We start from the raw sequence: 19051 nt of genomic DNA on the forward strand, positions 1-19051 counted from the left end.
AGTGAATGAAAGTAAAGAAATACATAATGCATCGGTCCACACTCACTGTTCATACAGGTTCGCTTGATAGGGTGTAAGAAATGAGAGTTATCTCCCTTCGTCAAACAATTGTCGCTTATGTGTCTTATCGTCAGGTAACGTCTGTCTACATGTGAGTGTCAGTAATTCAGAGGCAAGTTCTCCCGTTTCGTGGTGAATCAAAAGTAATACAGTCCCTCCTGGACTGGAGTGAAATGCCACCATCCTGCTTGTCTTGACTGGAGAACCCCATCTTGGCGCTTGGCTACTGAAAGGGTGATGTGCCACCTGATTCTTCGGAAGTATTAACTCTACGTATCTTTAAAGACGACGAGTGTATTTCCTCCTTATCAACTCTGTCCATCTATCATCTATATACCAAACACCTTTCCTGTTCTGGTGAGAGTAGAATGCATTCATAAGTTTTGGCAGGTAAATAGTAGTTGGGTACAGACATGTTTTCCTGCGTATATTTTACACACGCTTCATTGACTATTGACGAAGGCGGGCTTGAGTAGGCAAATAAATATCCACGTAACACAGTGACAGGGCTCAGTTTTTATAACAGACATTAATTTGAATGTGTGCTAAATGTCTTTTTTTTAATACCATGCTTTTATTGAGTAATTGACGTGATATCAATATTTGTTCTATTTGCTTGTCACACTATAATTTCTGACACTGTTTTCCTGATGCCACACAGAGAATGTTATGGCGCCATGTTGAGTGATTTACAGGATATAGAATCGTGCTTTTGTTATATTACACGGTATTCCACAGGTGGTTTGAAGGAATGTTTTCATTTTCAGTTATGATTCGCTGATTTAACATACCGTGAAAGGTATATTTATAAAAATCTAGAGTTTGACCCGTGGTACTGCTCAGTGCGTAACATAGTGTCCTAATTTTCCTAGCCAGTCGAGCTAGCTGTGCCTGAAAGTAACTAGTCCACAAAATAATTCTCTAGTCCGAAACGCTAATATAGAAATTAACCAAAAGATAACAAAAATAGATTAGAATAAGATATTGTCGGCATGATACGAATTTCATCTGTAAGCTGCTTGTAAGCTCAACATTGTTATCATGCCTTAATCTTGATTTAAAAGTGTATTATGATTTAACAAGTCGGAGAGAGTGATACAATTACAAAATGACCCGAAAGAAATTAATCAGCCAGTCGTGCCAGTGTTGAGATCGATTCACTGACCCGGCTGGATATTTACTAGCCACTGGCTTTGTATGAACATCAGTTAAGTGCTGCCACCGTTTTGGGTTTTTTTTGCGTTCGTATTCTCAGCCCTTGTGAAGTGTCAAGTATAATCGACCTCAAGAGACATTTCCGGAAATTAAGTAATAAATTACTAATCTCTATTCACTTAAAGTTTTCTCTCCATCGATACACACGGCATGTTTTCGGAAGGTCGAAGGTCGAGTGTTATTAACGCTATGGTGAGTCGTCTTATCCAGAATGAATGAACGTCTTGTTCATGTGTTCCAAACGTTTTTACATCATCCGGTGCCTAGTGTCAGCTAGATTTGTTTTGCTGCATTACTTTTGTCTCCTCTTGTGTTTGTTTTTCCTTACTGCATAGATGGGTGTTCATGCTGTTGATCACTTGCTTGTCTGGTCCAGTCTCGTGTATTTACAGAGAGTCGCCATATAGCTGGAATATTGCTCAAATGCGGTGGTAAACAACAACCAACCAACCAATCATTCTAGAGCTTATCCCTTGAATGCTTGTCGCCGGTGACTAACGGAATCGGGTGGTCGCACTCTCTGACTTACTCGACATATGTCATCAGTGCGCGGATCGATGCTCATGCTATTGATCACTGGATTGTCTGGTCCAGACTAGATTATGTACAGAAAGCCGACATGTATTTGAAATATTGCTGAGTGCGGCGTAAAACTGAACTTACTCACTAATCCGTGGAGGCCTTAACTGGGACACATACTAAGGTCTCCATGGATGCGTTTCTAAAATATTTGCATTTGCTTACAATTGTTTGTTACTTAACGCCGCACTTTTCCAGACATATGACAAAGGACTGTAAATAATTGAGTTTGTGCCAGACAATCTATTCACAGACACCGTGAGGATCAATCTTAGAAATCAGGGCCCCGTTTCACGAAGCTCTCGTAAGCCTAAGATCTCGTAACTTTTCTCGAATCATTGGTACCTCCTATGTTACAGTATAGGAGTTACGGAGATTACGATGAAACGTACGACATCTTATGCTTACGAAAGCTTCAAGAAACGGGGAAAACTCTCGTAAGCTTAAGATCTCGTACCCTTTCTCGTAGTATTGGCACCTTTAATTTTCACGACATGCATCTGTCAAGTCACCTTGCCTTACTACTGTTAGTCGTCTCTTACGACAAACATGGCTTGTACAAGACGAGATCTTACCCGGATATTATTTTGTGGCCCATGTATACTATGAGCAACAGACGTTTCAACAATCATGATAAATATTACCCCAGACAGTAGAGCTGATCACAAAACAAATAAAATACTTTCAAAACAATGTGAATCATATTACATTGTGTCATACCGTGTCATATCTTTTGTGCGTATTGTCAATACGATACTGCAGATGTTTTAAATATACATCCAGCATTGTTCAAACGAATCCTTAAATCCATAAATAACGATACGATTCTGGCAGCCCAAATTCCTGTTACTGTCAAAAGGACCGGGATGCGTCTTCCTGGTACCAAATATTCGCACAGGGAGGATTTCATGTTAATCCTTTCAGGAAGGCGGCGGAATCAGCTGCTGACTCATTTTTTTGCGTTTGGAGGAGACGCTTTTCTTAAGCGTCAGTCATGCTGACTGAGACCCGCTCTGATACCGTCTTCCCACAAATTGTAAGTGTATATTGAAAATATACATATCTAAAGACATGGACACAACGTATGAGGCCATTTCTGGTGTTCTACTATTTGATATGTCAAATAAGCCAAAAACCCAGCCAGGGATGGTAATTTCAAAATGTTACCAACCTAACATGGATTTTACCAGACAAGGTACCAAGATATGGTGAATTTACTCAGATGTATGAAAACATCATCGGACTGGCTATGTACATATTTGACCGACCGTCAGAGATCTAACCCATCTCGGGTAGTCGGACAGGTAATGTAATAAAATATAACGTAGTGTGGTGTAATGTAATGCATTCTCTTTCCACAGAGATTACTTGTCATACCTTCCTTATCTTCCTACGAACCTCTGTTCTAATACGGCCATATTTGCTGGTTCACATAAAAACCCCTAGCAGCAAATAATCGCAACTCGAAGTATCTCCCTTCTTTCTATCCAATCAGAATGCGTGATACATAGACTTACATCCGGCTTGACTAACCTAAGCAAGTTGGCGACTTGTGTTGATGTGATACACAACTTTAATAGCTAGCTTGTCTGTTGTCAACGAGGGCGATGGAGACGCCACTGAATCGCCATTTCATAGATGGAAGAAACATTTGCGCCTCGTGTTGGGGAAGAGGTTCTAGTTTTCCTGATGCATAAGGAAATTACCGAGGCCTTACGAATGATTACTTTTGAGAGAACGTCGCTGATTGCACAACTAAATCAGATGGCAACCAATCACGAATCTTGAAAGAGTCGTATTAGAACAGAGGTTTGTAGGAGTAAAATGACAAGTAACCTCGGTGGGAAGAGAATAAATGTAATGTAACCTAACCTAACCGAACCATACCTAACCGTCAGTGGCGTTATACGGTAAACGGTGTGCTGGGGCCTACTTTTGCCCCAGAAACACATCGAGAATTATAATATCTACTCAAATGCAGGCACAGTGTATGATATATTTCTCATTGTATGACAGACATAAAATTCTGTGCCTGTACAATATACATTTTATATCCTTTGTATTTATAGTTGAAATGAGTAGGCGGTGGGGTAGCCTAATGGTTAAAGCATTCATGCTGAAGACCAGGGTTCGATTCCCCACACGAGTACAATGTGTGAAGTCCATTTGGATGTGCCCCACCTACTAAAGAAAATGATTAGCCATAAGTATCCAAACACTATCAATTGTAATTTCCCCGAGTCTCATGCAAGACCCATCCTTTAACACATTTATTCTGAGCTTGAGATTACGTTTATCTACAACCCGGAAGATGACCAAACGGACCTCACGCTGTCGCATGTGGCCTGTGATTAGTGAGTGAACAGTACATGTTACACCTATACTCAACATACATCCTGTTCAAAGACCTATCATCGAGCTAAACACGTTCTGAACACGTTTTGTCACGAACGAGTAACTTAAAAACGAAACAACGAACGCATGCGCCAAAACGCGCCGTATCGAGAGGGCGCGAGGAGCCGCGCCTTTCGTTCTATATTTTGATGATCTGTGTTGACATAGCCATATTGTTTGCTTTTCAACGCGCGAGGTTTGTGGACAACAAAATGGCTGTGTCTCCCTACCTACCTATTTTAATCGTTGTGGTGATTCTAGCTGTCTCAGTTGGCTACACGTGTGAGTATATATCTTGTTTGTATATTCCTTTATATATACTACACATGTAGTTATGTCGTTCATTTTAACTTTCCCTTGCAATAATGCGTGCGACCTTACGGAGTACAACCGCTTGTTTGTGGCATGGTGCGACGTTTCGGTGTAGATTCTTACCCCGTTTTCAAGCTTAAAGTTGGTGTCTCACATCTTCCTGGGATACCGATCAAACAATTCTCACCTGTATTTATTGTGAGGTGTAGCCTGAGACTCACCATTAGTAATACCAGTCGTCTCTTCTGTCCGTTATTAGGAACTCAGTGTAAAATTCAGATAACAAATCACTGACATGTCTTCAAGTGATTTTCAGTCCGTCCTTTAGGGCAAGCTTGTGTTTCAAGAAGGTCGACCTTGTCTCAAACTGTACAACAATTTAAATGTGACTTGAAATATAGTCACAAATATAGTCCTTTTCCGACATATAGACCTGCAGTTTGTGGGTAACCGGTAGGATGAGATGTGATGTAACTGTTAACTTATGTAGAAGTATGGAGAGAATGAAATTTCAATGCAAAAATGTAAGAACAAGATAACGGTGTACATGGAAATGTCGCTCTGTACTACAAACTAGACGTTGCCGCCCAATTTGTGACTCAACAATTTCAGGAATGGCTTTCAAAGAATTAATTTACAATACAAAAACATTGATTGAGATTAAGTGTAGTGAGTGAGTTAAGAATATGTATACTGATGCTTATGAAAGTATTATCATCATTATCATCATCATCATCATCATCATCGCTGCAGTATCGTAAGAAGTCTCGAAACGTGTGTAAGACTCTTTTCCAACGACGACACAATCCACCTCATTGTTGTTCAAACAACGTCACGAATATTCGGGACAATGGAAAATATTAACCAGTTGAAAAACAACTGGAAGTAGAAATATTTGTATAAAGTATTCACACACTCAAGCCGTAGCTAGTCTGGTATCACTTTTCACGTAACCTGAGCTGACCGTATGTCATTAGTATGTCCGCACCTCACACTACACAAATACATGATGTCACTACTACCCTAGATTACAGGATCTATATACCGTATATACCTGTCTCGTTCGTCTGTTATGTCCTCGGTTTAATTAACGGAAATGTTCTTCAAAATTTGGAAGGGGTTTCTGAGAAGAGAAAGTACATATTGGGTTCCTATTTTATAAAAAACACTGCTCATCATGGTTTTACATTTTGAATGGTAACTTAGACCTATCTAGGTATAAGACGCCTGGCATGAAACACCTAGTATGATACACCTAGAAATTAGGCACCTGACATGAGAATATAGATATTAGGCACCGGGTATGAGGCACCTAGATGTCAGATAACTGGTATGAATTACCTAAATATTTGGCACCTGGTATTAAGCACGTAGATAATTGGCACATGGTATTAGGCATCTAGTATTAGGCACCTAGATATTAGGTACCTAGTTTGAGGCACCTAGACATTACGCACCTGGTATGAGGCACCTAGATATTAGGCACCTGGTATTAAGCACTTGGATATTTGGCAGCTGGTATTAGGCAAATGGTATGAGGCACCTAGATATTAGGCACCTGGTATTAGGCACCTGGCATGAGGCACCTAGCAACTAGGCACCTAAAATGAGGCACCTTGTATGAGGCACCTAGATATTAGGCATCTGGTATGAGGCACCTGTGTATTACTATTAGCCATGAAGTTATTCACATCTCGACATTAGGCACCTGGTATTAGGAATTTAGATATTATGTCCTTAAGTATTCAGTTTCTGGGCCCCGTTCCTCAAGGCGATCGTAGCGCTACGACAGTCTAACTACCATACTGTAACACAGACTTACGACAGTCTAACTACCATACTGTAACACAGACTTACGACAGTCGTAAATCCGATGCTGTAACATAGACTTACGACAGTCGTAGCTCCCATACTGTAACACAGACTTACGACAGTCGTAACTCCCATACTTTAACATAGACTTACGACAGTCGTAACTCCCATACGTTAACATAGACTTACGACAGTCGTAACTCCCATACTTTAACACAGACTTACGACAGTCGTAACTCCCATACTTTAACACAGACTTACGACAGTCGTAAATCCCATACTTTAACATAGACTTACGACAGTCGTAACTCCCATACTTTAACACAGACTTACGACAGTCGACTTCGGACAGTCCAGCCGCTTAGGATGTGACGAACTAACGTTCGGACAATCCGGACACTTTCGATGTGACGAACAAATCACCCGACAATCTAGTCAATTTGGATGTGACGAACTAATCATCACACAATCCAGTCACTTTCGATGTGACGAACAAATCATCAGACAACCCAGTCACTTTCGATGTGACGTACAAATCATCAGACAATCTGGTCACTTTCGATGTGACGAACAAATCATCAGACAATCCAGTCACTTTCAATATGACGTACACGAGGAATTACTGAGAATCCCAGTCGTGTCAGCTCATCTCTCCCACCCACTTGTTGTACGTGACAAAAAGCTCCCGGTGCGTTGAAAATCAACTAGGATAAGACGCCGAAGGTGTAAAAGGGAGAAACACAGAGGAAAGACAAATTTCAATTTAAACTTCGGCTATTCGTCATGGCCTACGTTTATCGGCGATCGGACAAGCCTTGTCCATTGAGGAATTTCATTTTCAATTCGTCCGGGACAGTTTATTTGAACACAGGGTGAATTATACCCACGCGGTGTCCGGGTAAAGATATCTGACGTTGCCAAGTTGGGGTGAGATCTGACACTGGCACAGCGACACGTTGTCCAACTCGAAAAAGAACATTACATAGAAAAGTAACGGCATTTATTTATTTGTTTGTTTGTTTCTTCGCTCGCCCTTTCGTTCTTTCAATATATTTGTTTATTATTTGTTCGTTCATTTGTTCATTCCTTTGTTAGTTTCTTTATTTATATATTGGGGGTGTTTGTTTCCTTATATTTGAGTTGTAATCATTGTAATCTTGGTTGGTGGTGGTGATAGTAGTTGTCGTAGTTGTCGTAGTAGTAGTAGTAGTAGTAGTTGTTGTTGTTGCTGTTGTTGTTGTTGATGATGATGATGATGATGATGATCTAGTGTCAGCAATGGCATGTTAAACAGCAATACGTGAATCCCAAACTCAATAGAAACCACCTCCGTTATCCGTGACTAACAACTATATACCTCAGCTGTTTGAGGTACTAAGTATATCTGAGAGGTAAGGTAGGGGAGATTGAGTAGGTTGTTATAGCAGGTAATGATTTCACATTTTTGACGTCACCTGATATCGCCTGACACCCAGACAAACCACGTGTGGGTAGGTTGTAAGGTGCGGATGTATATAGTTAATTACGGGTGTAAAAACGAGTGAATGCTATTCACCGATATGTAGGAGAATAAACTAGTGACATACAGGAGACGTGTCAATACACTTAATGTGAAAAGAACTGGTGTTGACCGTGAATATTGACTGCCACATCCGGACGTCCGGGTTTAAAACGAATAAGTGCAAACCGATATGCCTGGATATATAAGAGTGAGTGAGTGAGTGAGTGAGTTTTAGTTTTACGCCGCGTTTTATTCCAGCAATATCACGGCGGGGGACACCAGGAAATGGGCTTCACACATTGTACCCATGTGGGGAATCGAACCCGGGTCTTCGGCGTGACGAGCGAACGCTTAAAGCACTAGGCTACACTACCGCCCCGGATATATAAGAGATTGGTGACAGGCGTATTCATATACGTTGATGATATACGACTGAGCAAGCAGATATCCGTTGTTAACAGGTGTTGAAATTTGATAATTAAGAAAGAGCACGGTTCATGTCAAAAGCTGAACACAAGAGCAGGCAGTTTTATTCTGTGAGCCCCAAACTGTAAGTCGTAAAAGGACAATAAGCAGTTGTGGCAGTTTCTCTGTTTTTCAACAATATGGGGTTTTATTTTTTATAACTGACACTCCCTTTGAATATCAAGTGGACGACCTTTTATTTGTCTGAGCAAGTAGGCATCCAAGTACATATAACTGTACAGATTGTACACAGATTTGGTAGTATCTTTATAAATGAATGTTTTGTCGGGTTGGCACATGGATAAAGTGAAGATGACTCTCTGACTGGGGATGGATAGACAGTCAGATATATTTATGGGGTATCAACTCAACCACTTTCATATTTTTCCGACTATGATTGTCGTAAGGGGCGACTAACGGGATTGGGTGGCAAGGGTGGCTGACTTAGTTGACACACGTCATCGGTTCCCAATTGCGCAGATCGATGTTTATGCTGTTGATAACTGGATCGTCTGTTCCAGGCCTCCGACATATAGCTGGAATATTGATGAGTGCTGCGTAAAACTAAATCACTCACTCACTCATATTTTTCAAAATACATCACTATTTGAACGCTATGCAAAAGGTTGTGAAATAGACATGCAGATATACCCCATGTCACGCGTTATAGTGAGGGATGACTGTCTATCAGTGCAGAGAGGTGTCAGTTGAGTGCGCATGCAATTACGAACATGTGTACTTTATATTCCCGGACCTTTAAAGCTTCACACAATCATTTACCCGACATGTATGAGGTAATTATACACCTGTGACGTTCAGCATCGAAGGGAGCATGTTATAAACTGTTAAATAGCCCCAGCACAGATTCGGCGGGATACTGAACATCAAATATGTGATAAGCCAGCTTCTACCATTAATTACATCTATGATGTCAATACTTGCGCAACACGTTTTCATGGGAAAACACAGCGGCATTTAGAAAGTGTAACTTAACCTATAGCATGTTGTATTACTTTGTCAGGTTGAGCCCCCCGGGTTTTGAACCCAGACACCGGCCATCTGTACAACCGAGGTGGCCGAGTGGGCTAGATGGCTGACTTCGTGTGCTGGCGACTCACGGATGCGACTCAGCCTCACAAAGTACTAAACCCTGTACTTTACCGAGACGCGGCCGTCCGTCCACTCTCTGTCCGCCTATTTACTTATTGCCGTATTGTCTCATATACTTCAGCCTTGTTATCTGACAGCATACGCCCCTTGTCAGTGGGAGAGGGCGACGTCAGCCACTTTGAGGGGAGAGTTGATTTGCAGGGCCAATATAATGATAAACACAATAGTCATATAGGAGAGCTATGCTTGGTCCAAAAGTAGATCTGTTTGAATATACCCATAGAAACAAACGTGGGAAAACAATTAAGAACAAATGTTCCCATGTTCTTATCTAGGTTTCTTCAAAAGGTGTATATTGCGCTGAGGATGAATTTCTGGAAATGAAGAAAAGAAACACTTTGTACGTTCATGTGCGCCCTTATTTTTTTCCATGAGTATATGTCGATTACATATTTCTCCGATTTAATCGGTATGAAGGCAACTGTTGTCAAAGATATACATTCAAGTAATTTGTACTGAGGCTTTCCCGTCCCGAAATCAAAGGAGAAAGCAATAGCAAGTTTCGTTTGTGAATCAGAGACGTGTCATCTTGGGGCTTTTTGAATTATAAGCAAAGCCTGTCCTCTAACACAGGACGCCTTGACCTGTTGTGCTTTCTGAAGACAGGTGACGTGTTCCCACTCGTTAAAAAGTACATGCTTAAAACAGCAGCGGCGTATGTGTTAAACCACAACTTGGTGTTGATAAGAGATATGAAGATATCAGGGAGAAAAACGGGGTACACGAAAGGGGGTAAGTTTTTTCTAATCTCGAAACAGAAGAGGTGAGGGGTTTTCCATTTAAAATTTTACCTCTGACGGTATGTTTACAGTTTGTCGCTGTGTATTACACCAAAGTATTTTATGCAGATGACTTATGTCAAACAACGCAAGGATTTCAAAGGGTAACTGATTGATTGTTTTAGGGCCCCAGTGAAGTGTTTAATGGAACCTTCTCGACGTACTCTTAATAAATCAGGATAAAGTCTAAATATATGCCACTCCAAATAGATAAATGGGCACCCCTTTTTTCCACCCACCCTATACCAATTACTTGTATTTTGTGAACAGAAAATATGGTATGCTTTGTTACACGGCCATAATGATGTCTGTAAATATGCCTTTTGTCGCCTGAGTTATAACCATTTTCCATGGTGTCTCTAGACATGTGTAAATATAAAGAAATTTAGACGATCACTATCAAGTTTCCATTTCCCACGACTTGTTAATTGAAAGTGGCATGTATAAAAATGTTCAAAAAGATGATAGAATATGTTTACTTTACAATTTAAAGGAAACTGAAGATGAATATCACTTTCTCCTCATCTCTCCATCATGTAAATCAATACGCTGTAAATACGTTAAAATAATTTACTATATCCAGCCAAGCATCATAAAATTCTCTACTCTTATAAGCAGTATAAATCAAAATATATTACAAAATCTTGCCATGTTCATTCACCATGCAATGTTGTTTAGAAGAAAAGTTTCATCACTGTAATGTAAATATATTTATTTATATAATTCCCCATTATAATTATGTATATATACTATAGGTCTGTGGCCTCTTCAGTACGAAATAAAGATTGGTTGATAATATGTACCAATCAATATGTATACATCCCTACCACGTGGGACACGCAGCTTAAGGAATGTCAGTGTGACAATGGTGTTGTTACAACTGGTTTGAACCACGCATGGCGAGTCATCCCAGCTGATATGGCCATACTGTAAGTGTCGATAATAAGTACATGGTTATCTATGATCATCAACCGACAAATATAGATATTGCCTTATTAAATACATGTGTTTGTGTGAGTATGGTTTTACGCCGCTTTTTGAAATATTCCAGCAATATCACGACACCAGAAATAGGCTTCTCACGCTGTACCCATGTGGGAATCGAATCCGAGCCTTTGGCGTGAAGAGCGAACACTTTAACCACTAGGCTACCCCACCGCCCTGTACACAAATGAAGGGATGTGAGCGTTCGTTTGTTTTTCTCCCACTGTCCGACATCTTACATGTAAAGTGAGTGGGTATGTATAGGTTTACGCCACTTTTAATACACTCCAGCGATATCACAGCAGGGGATACCAGAAAGTAGGAACTACAAGCGTTAAGAAACATTTTTAAAAACAACGCACCACCGTGTCTCGTTATAACCACCCCTAAACACAACGCACCACCCCTAAAAACAACGCACCACCCCTAAAAACAACGCACCACCCCTAAACACAACGCACCACCCCTAAAAACATTGCACCACCCCTAAAAACAACGCACCACCCCTAAACACAACGCACCACCATGTCTTGTTATAACCTCCCCTAAACACAACGCATGGTATGCACACGCACAACCCAGAAGCTCGATATACGTGCATGGGTTGTCATTCTTGATTTTGACGGTTGTCAAGAACTGCGATAAATCTCTGTAGACCATTAATATTGACAATCATCGTACTTCGCTCAGAAAAATGTTAGCGTTTATTTCTAGCCGGTTTATTTTTGTTTGAAAATGAAAATCGTAAACATGCAAATTTCACGTCATACATCAATCATCTCTCAAGAGCGATTACTGCACAAACAACTATATGGTCATAAGAAAGTATCACTGAGGCACTCCCAAAACATTTACTGTTAGGCTGCATAATTCAATGCTTCTCGGGCACTTTTTTTCAAAGGAGTGTTCGGTATGACTTTTTTTTCTTAATTTTTGATGGAGCGAAAAGTGACAAGGAACACGTTTTCATTCTCTCTCTCTCTCTCTCTCTCTCTCTCTCTCTCTCTCTCTCTCTCTCTCTCTCTCTCTCTCTCTCTCTCTCTCTCTCTCTCTCTCTCTCTCTCTCTCTCTCTCTCTCTCTCAAAATTATTTTTTAAATGGCAATACAAAATTGTTACATGCACAAATAGAAGTGACGCGCCGATGCCCGAGAAACAAAATGAAGTTCACCTACGCTATAGCCTCCGCGTTTTGTTTCTGTTCAAGCGTCCTTGGCATGCTACCAGTGCGCAGATTCAGGGGGAGCGGATGTGGACTGCCAGGATGCCTCCGCCCTCCTCAACATCACCAAGCCGGAGAAGAAGGAGGGAGAAGAGGAGACGGATGAACCCGACTACGTTCGGAAGAATAAATACTATAAAAACTGCGACGACTTGAACCAGACCATGTGCATGATTGAAAGGCACGTGTCACAAGGTGGGGCAAGTTTTAGCAAATCGTGTGTTAATTGGCTGCTGTTTTACAATGCCTACACACAATCAAACTGCATGATAACTACATTTTTTAAATTTCAAGATGTATTTTTGAGGCCATTTCAGAACACACGCAATGCGATTCGACATTATTGTGCCTAGACTCCGAGAACATCTTAATATGGTGTTTGAGGCAAATTTTCTATCGCCTAAAAACGTTGTAACGTGTCTCATTGTATAACAGGTCTGTGTATGTGGTTTAACGCTATTTTAAAGACATTTTCTGTTATGTCGGTGTGAGTGAGTTGTGTTTTACGCCGCAACCAGCAATATGGAGGCGGTCTGTAAGTAATCGAGTACGTACCAGACAATCCAATGATCAACACCATGAGCATCGATCTGCTCAATCGGGAACCCATGACATGTGGCAACCAAGTCGGCGAGCCTGACCACTCGATCCTGTTAGTCGCCGCTCACGGCAAGCATAGTCGCCTTTTATGGCAAGGATAGGTTTGCTAAAGGGCTATTCTACCCCGGTCCTTCACGGCTCCTGTTACGTCAGAACGTTAACGTGTCAGTACTTAACATCGTACATCATACATTTGATGGATACTGCGACAACACTCAGGATACATATTGCCATGATATTGAATCAATGATTAATGAAGTGACAATTAAGAAGGCGAAATTACTTTTATTTGGTTCGTCTCTGCACAATTACATGTATCTATTTACACAAATCTGTAAAATTAATATATATGATTCCTTAATTTAGATTACGGAGATTCTCATGTTTAAAACGTTTGGCGAGTGTTCAGTGACCGTGAACTAAGACCTTGTGAGTGCCGGAGTTGGGTTTAACGCAACCTATAACAGTAGAATTAATACCCCCATCACACCTAATTCGTTCTCAGTACGTTCTTGAAAAAATGGTTGGATCGGTCTCGAACTGTGTGCGAACGGACTGTCCGTAGTGGCACCTGTTAACAGTCTGTTTACGTACGGGCTCGGTCGGACTAGGTGCGGACAGGTGCAACAGAACGCTCGTTGAACATGTCCAAAGATCCACTCGTTCTAAAATGGGACGGAGTGACAACGTACAAAAGTACGGACTGTCGAGATTGTCGGACTTCCAACGGAAGTGTTGTGTTCCAATCTTAGTAGGGACGTGTGCGGACATGGTGCACTGCAAAGAACTACCTTTGTGCGACTCAAGCTTAATGTATCAAGAAAAGGGTTCATATACAAATCTTTACTACTACGATTACAGGTGCAGTTAAAAGCTACATCCGTGACTGCAGTGATGGAAAGACGTTTTCCTTCTCGGTCCCAGGTGAAGAGTTCAAATATCCACGACTGGAGAACCTCCCCCCCAACAACGAGACCACATGCACGTATGACGTCACGGCAAACATGCAAGTCTGCATTACTTTATGCACTGGTGATATCTGCAACGGACCCCAGATCGTACCGAAGGAGGAAATTGAATGTCGGAATGTTACGAATGTGTACGGAGAAATAGAAGAGATATGCGGAGCGTCGTCGTTGAGTCATTTCTTGCTGCATACATCGCTGAATACAGTATTGGGCGGAGTGTTAGGGTGTGGTTATTTGGTACCTCTCATCATCTACAGTCTGGGTGTTTTCCTCATAATGTGAATTGATGAAGGTGGAAATAGTTTCTTATGCAAGATGTGAAATAAATTCTGTTCCATTGTTGGATCCAGAGGGGGTGCGCACCCCTCTTGTTTATGAAATGACCACTGAAACGCTCATGAAAACGGGTGATAATGAAATGCACTTCACACAATGAACATGAGCGTGGAATCGAACCCGGGCGACCACTTTAACCACTGTACTACCCTATCGCCAACTGATAGCAGATCTGATGGGAAAATATTGTTCTTTAATGAGGTATATCAGATAGTAAGGTAATATCTCTTCAGAATAAAATTTATTTGTGGTCGTGCAACAAAAACTTACAAAATAGGTCCTTTCATTCTTGTCACTGAATAACATTGATACATGTGTGATTTGTCTTAAACAACGAGAATATGTTATGTTTTTATGTCCTTAGCTGCGTTTATTGTTTATTTATTCTTTACTTCTTCTAAAATGGTTGCACATGTACGCTTCCATTTTATGGTTTCCAAAATGATTCTGGGGCAATTCTGTCATGATTCATTCATACGGTATTAACCGTATTTCAATGTTATTGCTTTTGAGTTATTATTGTTAATATTTAGTATCCATATGGTGAAACATAACCGGTGTCATATATATCACATGTGCACATATCATTTTGCCTAGCTGGCATTCTTCCAGATTTCACGCTCGTTTCGAATAAGCCTTATGACACATTTGCTCGGGTAATAATCTCTAAATATGTCTGTCCTTTGATGATTATATGCCATATTCACTGTCTCATTCAAAGTTTGCTTTCTAAAACACTGATGTAGAAATAGTTTTGTATGGAGAAGTGGTTCAGATTTAACGTACCGAAACAGGAGTCTCATTAATCTATTCAGACAATGACCTACTTTTCAGCCAATCCGATTTTTTTCTAGCAGCAGAGCCTCGATTTGAGATTTCTACGATTACCAAGTTTGCGTTTGTTAGAGCTGGCTATACGACAGACAGAACACTCTGTACGGCGTGTTTACAAGGATTAGAAGGAGCGTAGTGTTCCAGTTTACAAGTGCTTGGACTGATTAATATTTATATATCCATTTCAATGAATTAGTCCAAAAATTCTGGGCTGGTTGTCGGACTAAGTTGCGCAGTAGGACGGAACCCTGTGAACAGGAAACGAGAATGTTCTGTAATCAGTGTGTTTCTTGGTCCTCAAATTACTACCAGTCAAAAACGATTGCAAATGGATTTTCATTTATGTATATAGTTTCGTATTGATGAATGCCGCGAAAAACGAGATGGATATTTTTTTCTAGTTATCACTTATTCATGTAAAAGCAATCTGTCTTACATGAAATATTTTTTATAGATTATACAATTACTATGTAAGTATTTATCACCTTTATTTAGAGAGCATGACAATCGAACAGTATTGTGATATGCACGTTATGTTGTCTTTATGATTTTGTGATAATAGGGGTGGAATCTATGCCTTTATTTATACCAAGGTATGTTTGATTAAATATATTGTTATAAAACTGGAACAGCCCTTGTACTTTTCTGTAATTTGAAGCGGTATCACCAAAAGTCAATTTCTGCAAACAAAGATGTTTTGGAACAGATTAAAATTCGTTTTTTACAGCTTTAAAAAGCTTTTGCCTCTCTATAAATAACGTCTCCTTGGGAGATATATCTGTTTTCACCCACACGTTCAACGACCTCTGACATGTTTTCACCAATGATCACGTGGTTTGTATGTTGATTATTTGGTGATCATTAATGCGATAACGCAGGTCCATTGCAACATGCTATTGTGGCAGCGGTAGTCTATCGCGACCGACTATTGCAGTACTGTTGCACTTTTTATAGTTTTTCTCCCATGAATTGTCTCATTTGAAGTCATTTCCCCAAAGAATGTATAGTTTATGCAAAATAAAAACAAGCTTAGTAGTTTCTATTTTAATAACTGACAAGAAACGTGAAATCCAGGTCAAGCTTGTTAAAGAGGTAAGGGGTGGATAACTCTAAACCAGAGTGAACGAATCTGGTACTGGTTGTATGTTGCGCTGCGCATTTATCAACGGAAGTCAGTTACTGACCTATCGCTAGCCACACACACTGTCAATTCACCGTTTGTTCTTGGTTTCTACCATCGATTCATTGCTATCGAGGACTCAAAAATAGCATTACATCGACAGATGGATGCACCGTTACAGCCCTTAAATTATCGTCACCTTACAACGGATATTTTAACGGTTTGTCTATCGTATGACCGACCACGCGATGTACGTGTCGTTGAATGACATAAAGACAGATGACATGACATGACATTTTGCAGACACATCCTTTTCAGCAGAGTGGGGCAGAGTCTGTGATCATCGGAGGGGGTTGAGGTTTGCCTCTGCTGAATTTAAGTTATATTGTTCCCCGATGTGAGTTTTTACATTCCTTACCAATTGTTGATATTTTGTGAAAATATGATGTTATATCATGTTACACGGCCATAATGTTGTCCGTAAATTTTCCTTTCGTTGTGTGAGTTATGATCAACTTGCATGGAATGTATTCGGGGTGTCACGATGCCGTTGCGTCACGATACCGTACGTATCTCGATACTGAGGTCACGATGCCGTACGTATCTCGATACTGAGGTCACGATACCATACGTATCTGGATACTGAGGTCACCATATCGTACGTATCTCGATACTGAGGTCACGATACGACGCGTATCTCGATACTTAAGTCACGATACCATACGTACCTCGATACTGAGGTCACCATATCGTACGTATCTCGATACTGAGGTCACGATACGACGCGTATCTCGATACTGAGGTCACGATACCATACGTACCTCGATACTGAGGTCACCATATCGTACGTATCTCGATACTGAGGTCACGATACGACGCGTATCGCGATACTGAGGTAACGATACCATACTTATCTCGATACTGAGGTCACCATATCGTACGTATCTCGATACTGAGGTCACGATACGTCGCGTATCGCGATACAGCATTTTCGACATTTTGTGCACAACAAGCAGTCATTACCTTGATGGGAATGTGAACTAGTCTGATGTGTTGAAACCACAGTTCACTGAAAACCTGTAAACATCTAATCCAAGTCTTTTCTGTTATCGGTAGAGATTAATAGAGAAAGGACTAACTACCCAAATGAGAATCTACCCATCAGCCAAGCACCATCACTCCCTCTCATCAAATCGTGATTGTTGTTTTGTGTAAAAAATACAAGAGGCAAGTGTTTTAAGACTAAAAAAAAACCCCGAATCCATATAAAATCACATGAATCGTGTATCGTATCGTGCAAAACTTGCCGGTGAATCGGGACATACTGAGAATCTATTGACGTGTACAAATCTACTTGTATGCTCCCTGGCACGTGGCACGAGGGGTGTGGTCGCTGCTTGCTTGTCTCTCATAGTTTGACATTTTGCAAGTACAAGAGTGAACTTAGTTTTACGCCGCTTTTAACAATATTCCAGCAGGATGATACCACAAATGGGCTTCACACTTCACACATTGTGCTCATCTGGGATATCAAACCCGGGTCAAACCGGTGACGAACGAATGCCTGGATCACTTGGCCACCCCAACGGGGCCCGATGGAGATTACCTATGACAACAACTATTTCCTAACTAACTAACTTATTCATTTCAAAGCACCGACCCTGCCTTAAGATATGACAGAAGCGTAGCCAAGTTGAAATATTGCCTAGTGTGGCGTAAAACAATAATACTTGGATGGTATAGGTCATAAGGCGGTACTTTGACCGGATTGCCGGAAGGATCATGTAAGCACGAGAGTGCATGAACATGGTAATGTAGGCAGGACGTCAAAGGTCAGGAAAGGTCGATGAAGGTGGGTGTTTTGTTAGTCATGCAACCTTCTAGAAAGCCCTACATAGGACGTGCAAAACAAAAGTAAAGTCTTATGAATAGAGCCCCGAATAGACAGACAGACAGACAGACAGTAGCTGTCAGTCCAGTTTGAACTGAGCGCGCTTGACAACTCACGTGAAGCTATATTCAAACAGCCGCGCTCGACAGAGCGTATGACCTGTTTTGATGATTACAGGGGGTGTATTCAAGTACATCATGGCAAAAAAGAGACGAGTTGTATCACCATGATTCGGGAGTCGGAATCTTCAAGTCGTGAAAATGTAGTTGAAAAATATTCATACAGAACGTGCACTGAAAGCAGTGGACAGTTTTTATGTTTAAATGCTATCGACATAGCTCATACTAGCTTTTCTGTTCAAATGCAACCTGGGGGAAAAATTATTTACCCATGTTGTATAATACAGTTTTACTTCACAGCGAGGTATTTATTAAAAATAAATGCTTCGAAATACATGTACGTATGGTATGGATAAAACATAATATCTATGTCATATAGAAACTGATTAGTCATGCGTAACAGCATGAAGCTAGGTTTGTATGGGTAAGAAAGAGAAGCAATAGGCCTGTAGAGGGGGGCAACGTTTCTCATGTATACAACAGTCACCCTTAATTCGAAGAGAGGGCATATTTTAGCATGGACAAATAAAACGCGAAGAAAATGTTTCATTGGATGCAGGTTTATTCATATTAGCAAGTGTGAAGCAGATATACGCGACTGCCCATAACAATGTCAACATACCGGACTCGCCTACCGGCGAAGTTTCCTATTCGTATATACTGAGTCAAAATAGAAACTTTACCAAATGTA

General features: G+C 40.7%; 1 protein-coding gene across 2 annotated transcripts; it reads left to right on the forward strand.

Moving 5' to 3' along the window:
• The first annotated feature begins 4167 nt into the window (after positions 1-4167).
• On the forward strand, positions 4168-15966 carry LOC137268100 (uncharacterized). 2 transcript variants are annotated; one of them, XM_067802610.1, is made up of 3 exons: positions 4168-4530; positions 12478-12687; positions 13954-15966. In XM_067802610.1, the coding sequence occupies exons 1-3, from the start codon at positions 4398-4400 to the stop codon at positions 14340-14342; spliced, it is 732 nt and encodes a 243-aa protein (XP_067658711.1). In that variant the 5' UTR covers positions 4168-4397; the 3' UTR covers positions 14343-15966. The 2 variants fall into 2 exon arrangements, with proteins under 2 accessions (XP_067658711.1, XP_067658710.1); XM_067802609.1 differs by lacking the exon at positions 4168-4530 and adding an exon at positions 10130-10240.
• The last annotated feature ends 3085 nt before the right edge of the window (positions 15967-19051 follow it).

Source organism: Haliotis asinina, chromosome 16 (assembly GCF_037392515.1).
Source record: "Haliotis asinina isolate JCU_RB_2024 chromosome 16, JCU_Hal_asi_v2, whole genome shotgun sequence".
NCBI classification, from domain to species: Eukaryota; Metazoa; Mollusca; class Gastropoda; order Lepetellida; family Haliotidae; genus Haliotis; species Haliotis asinina.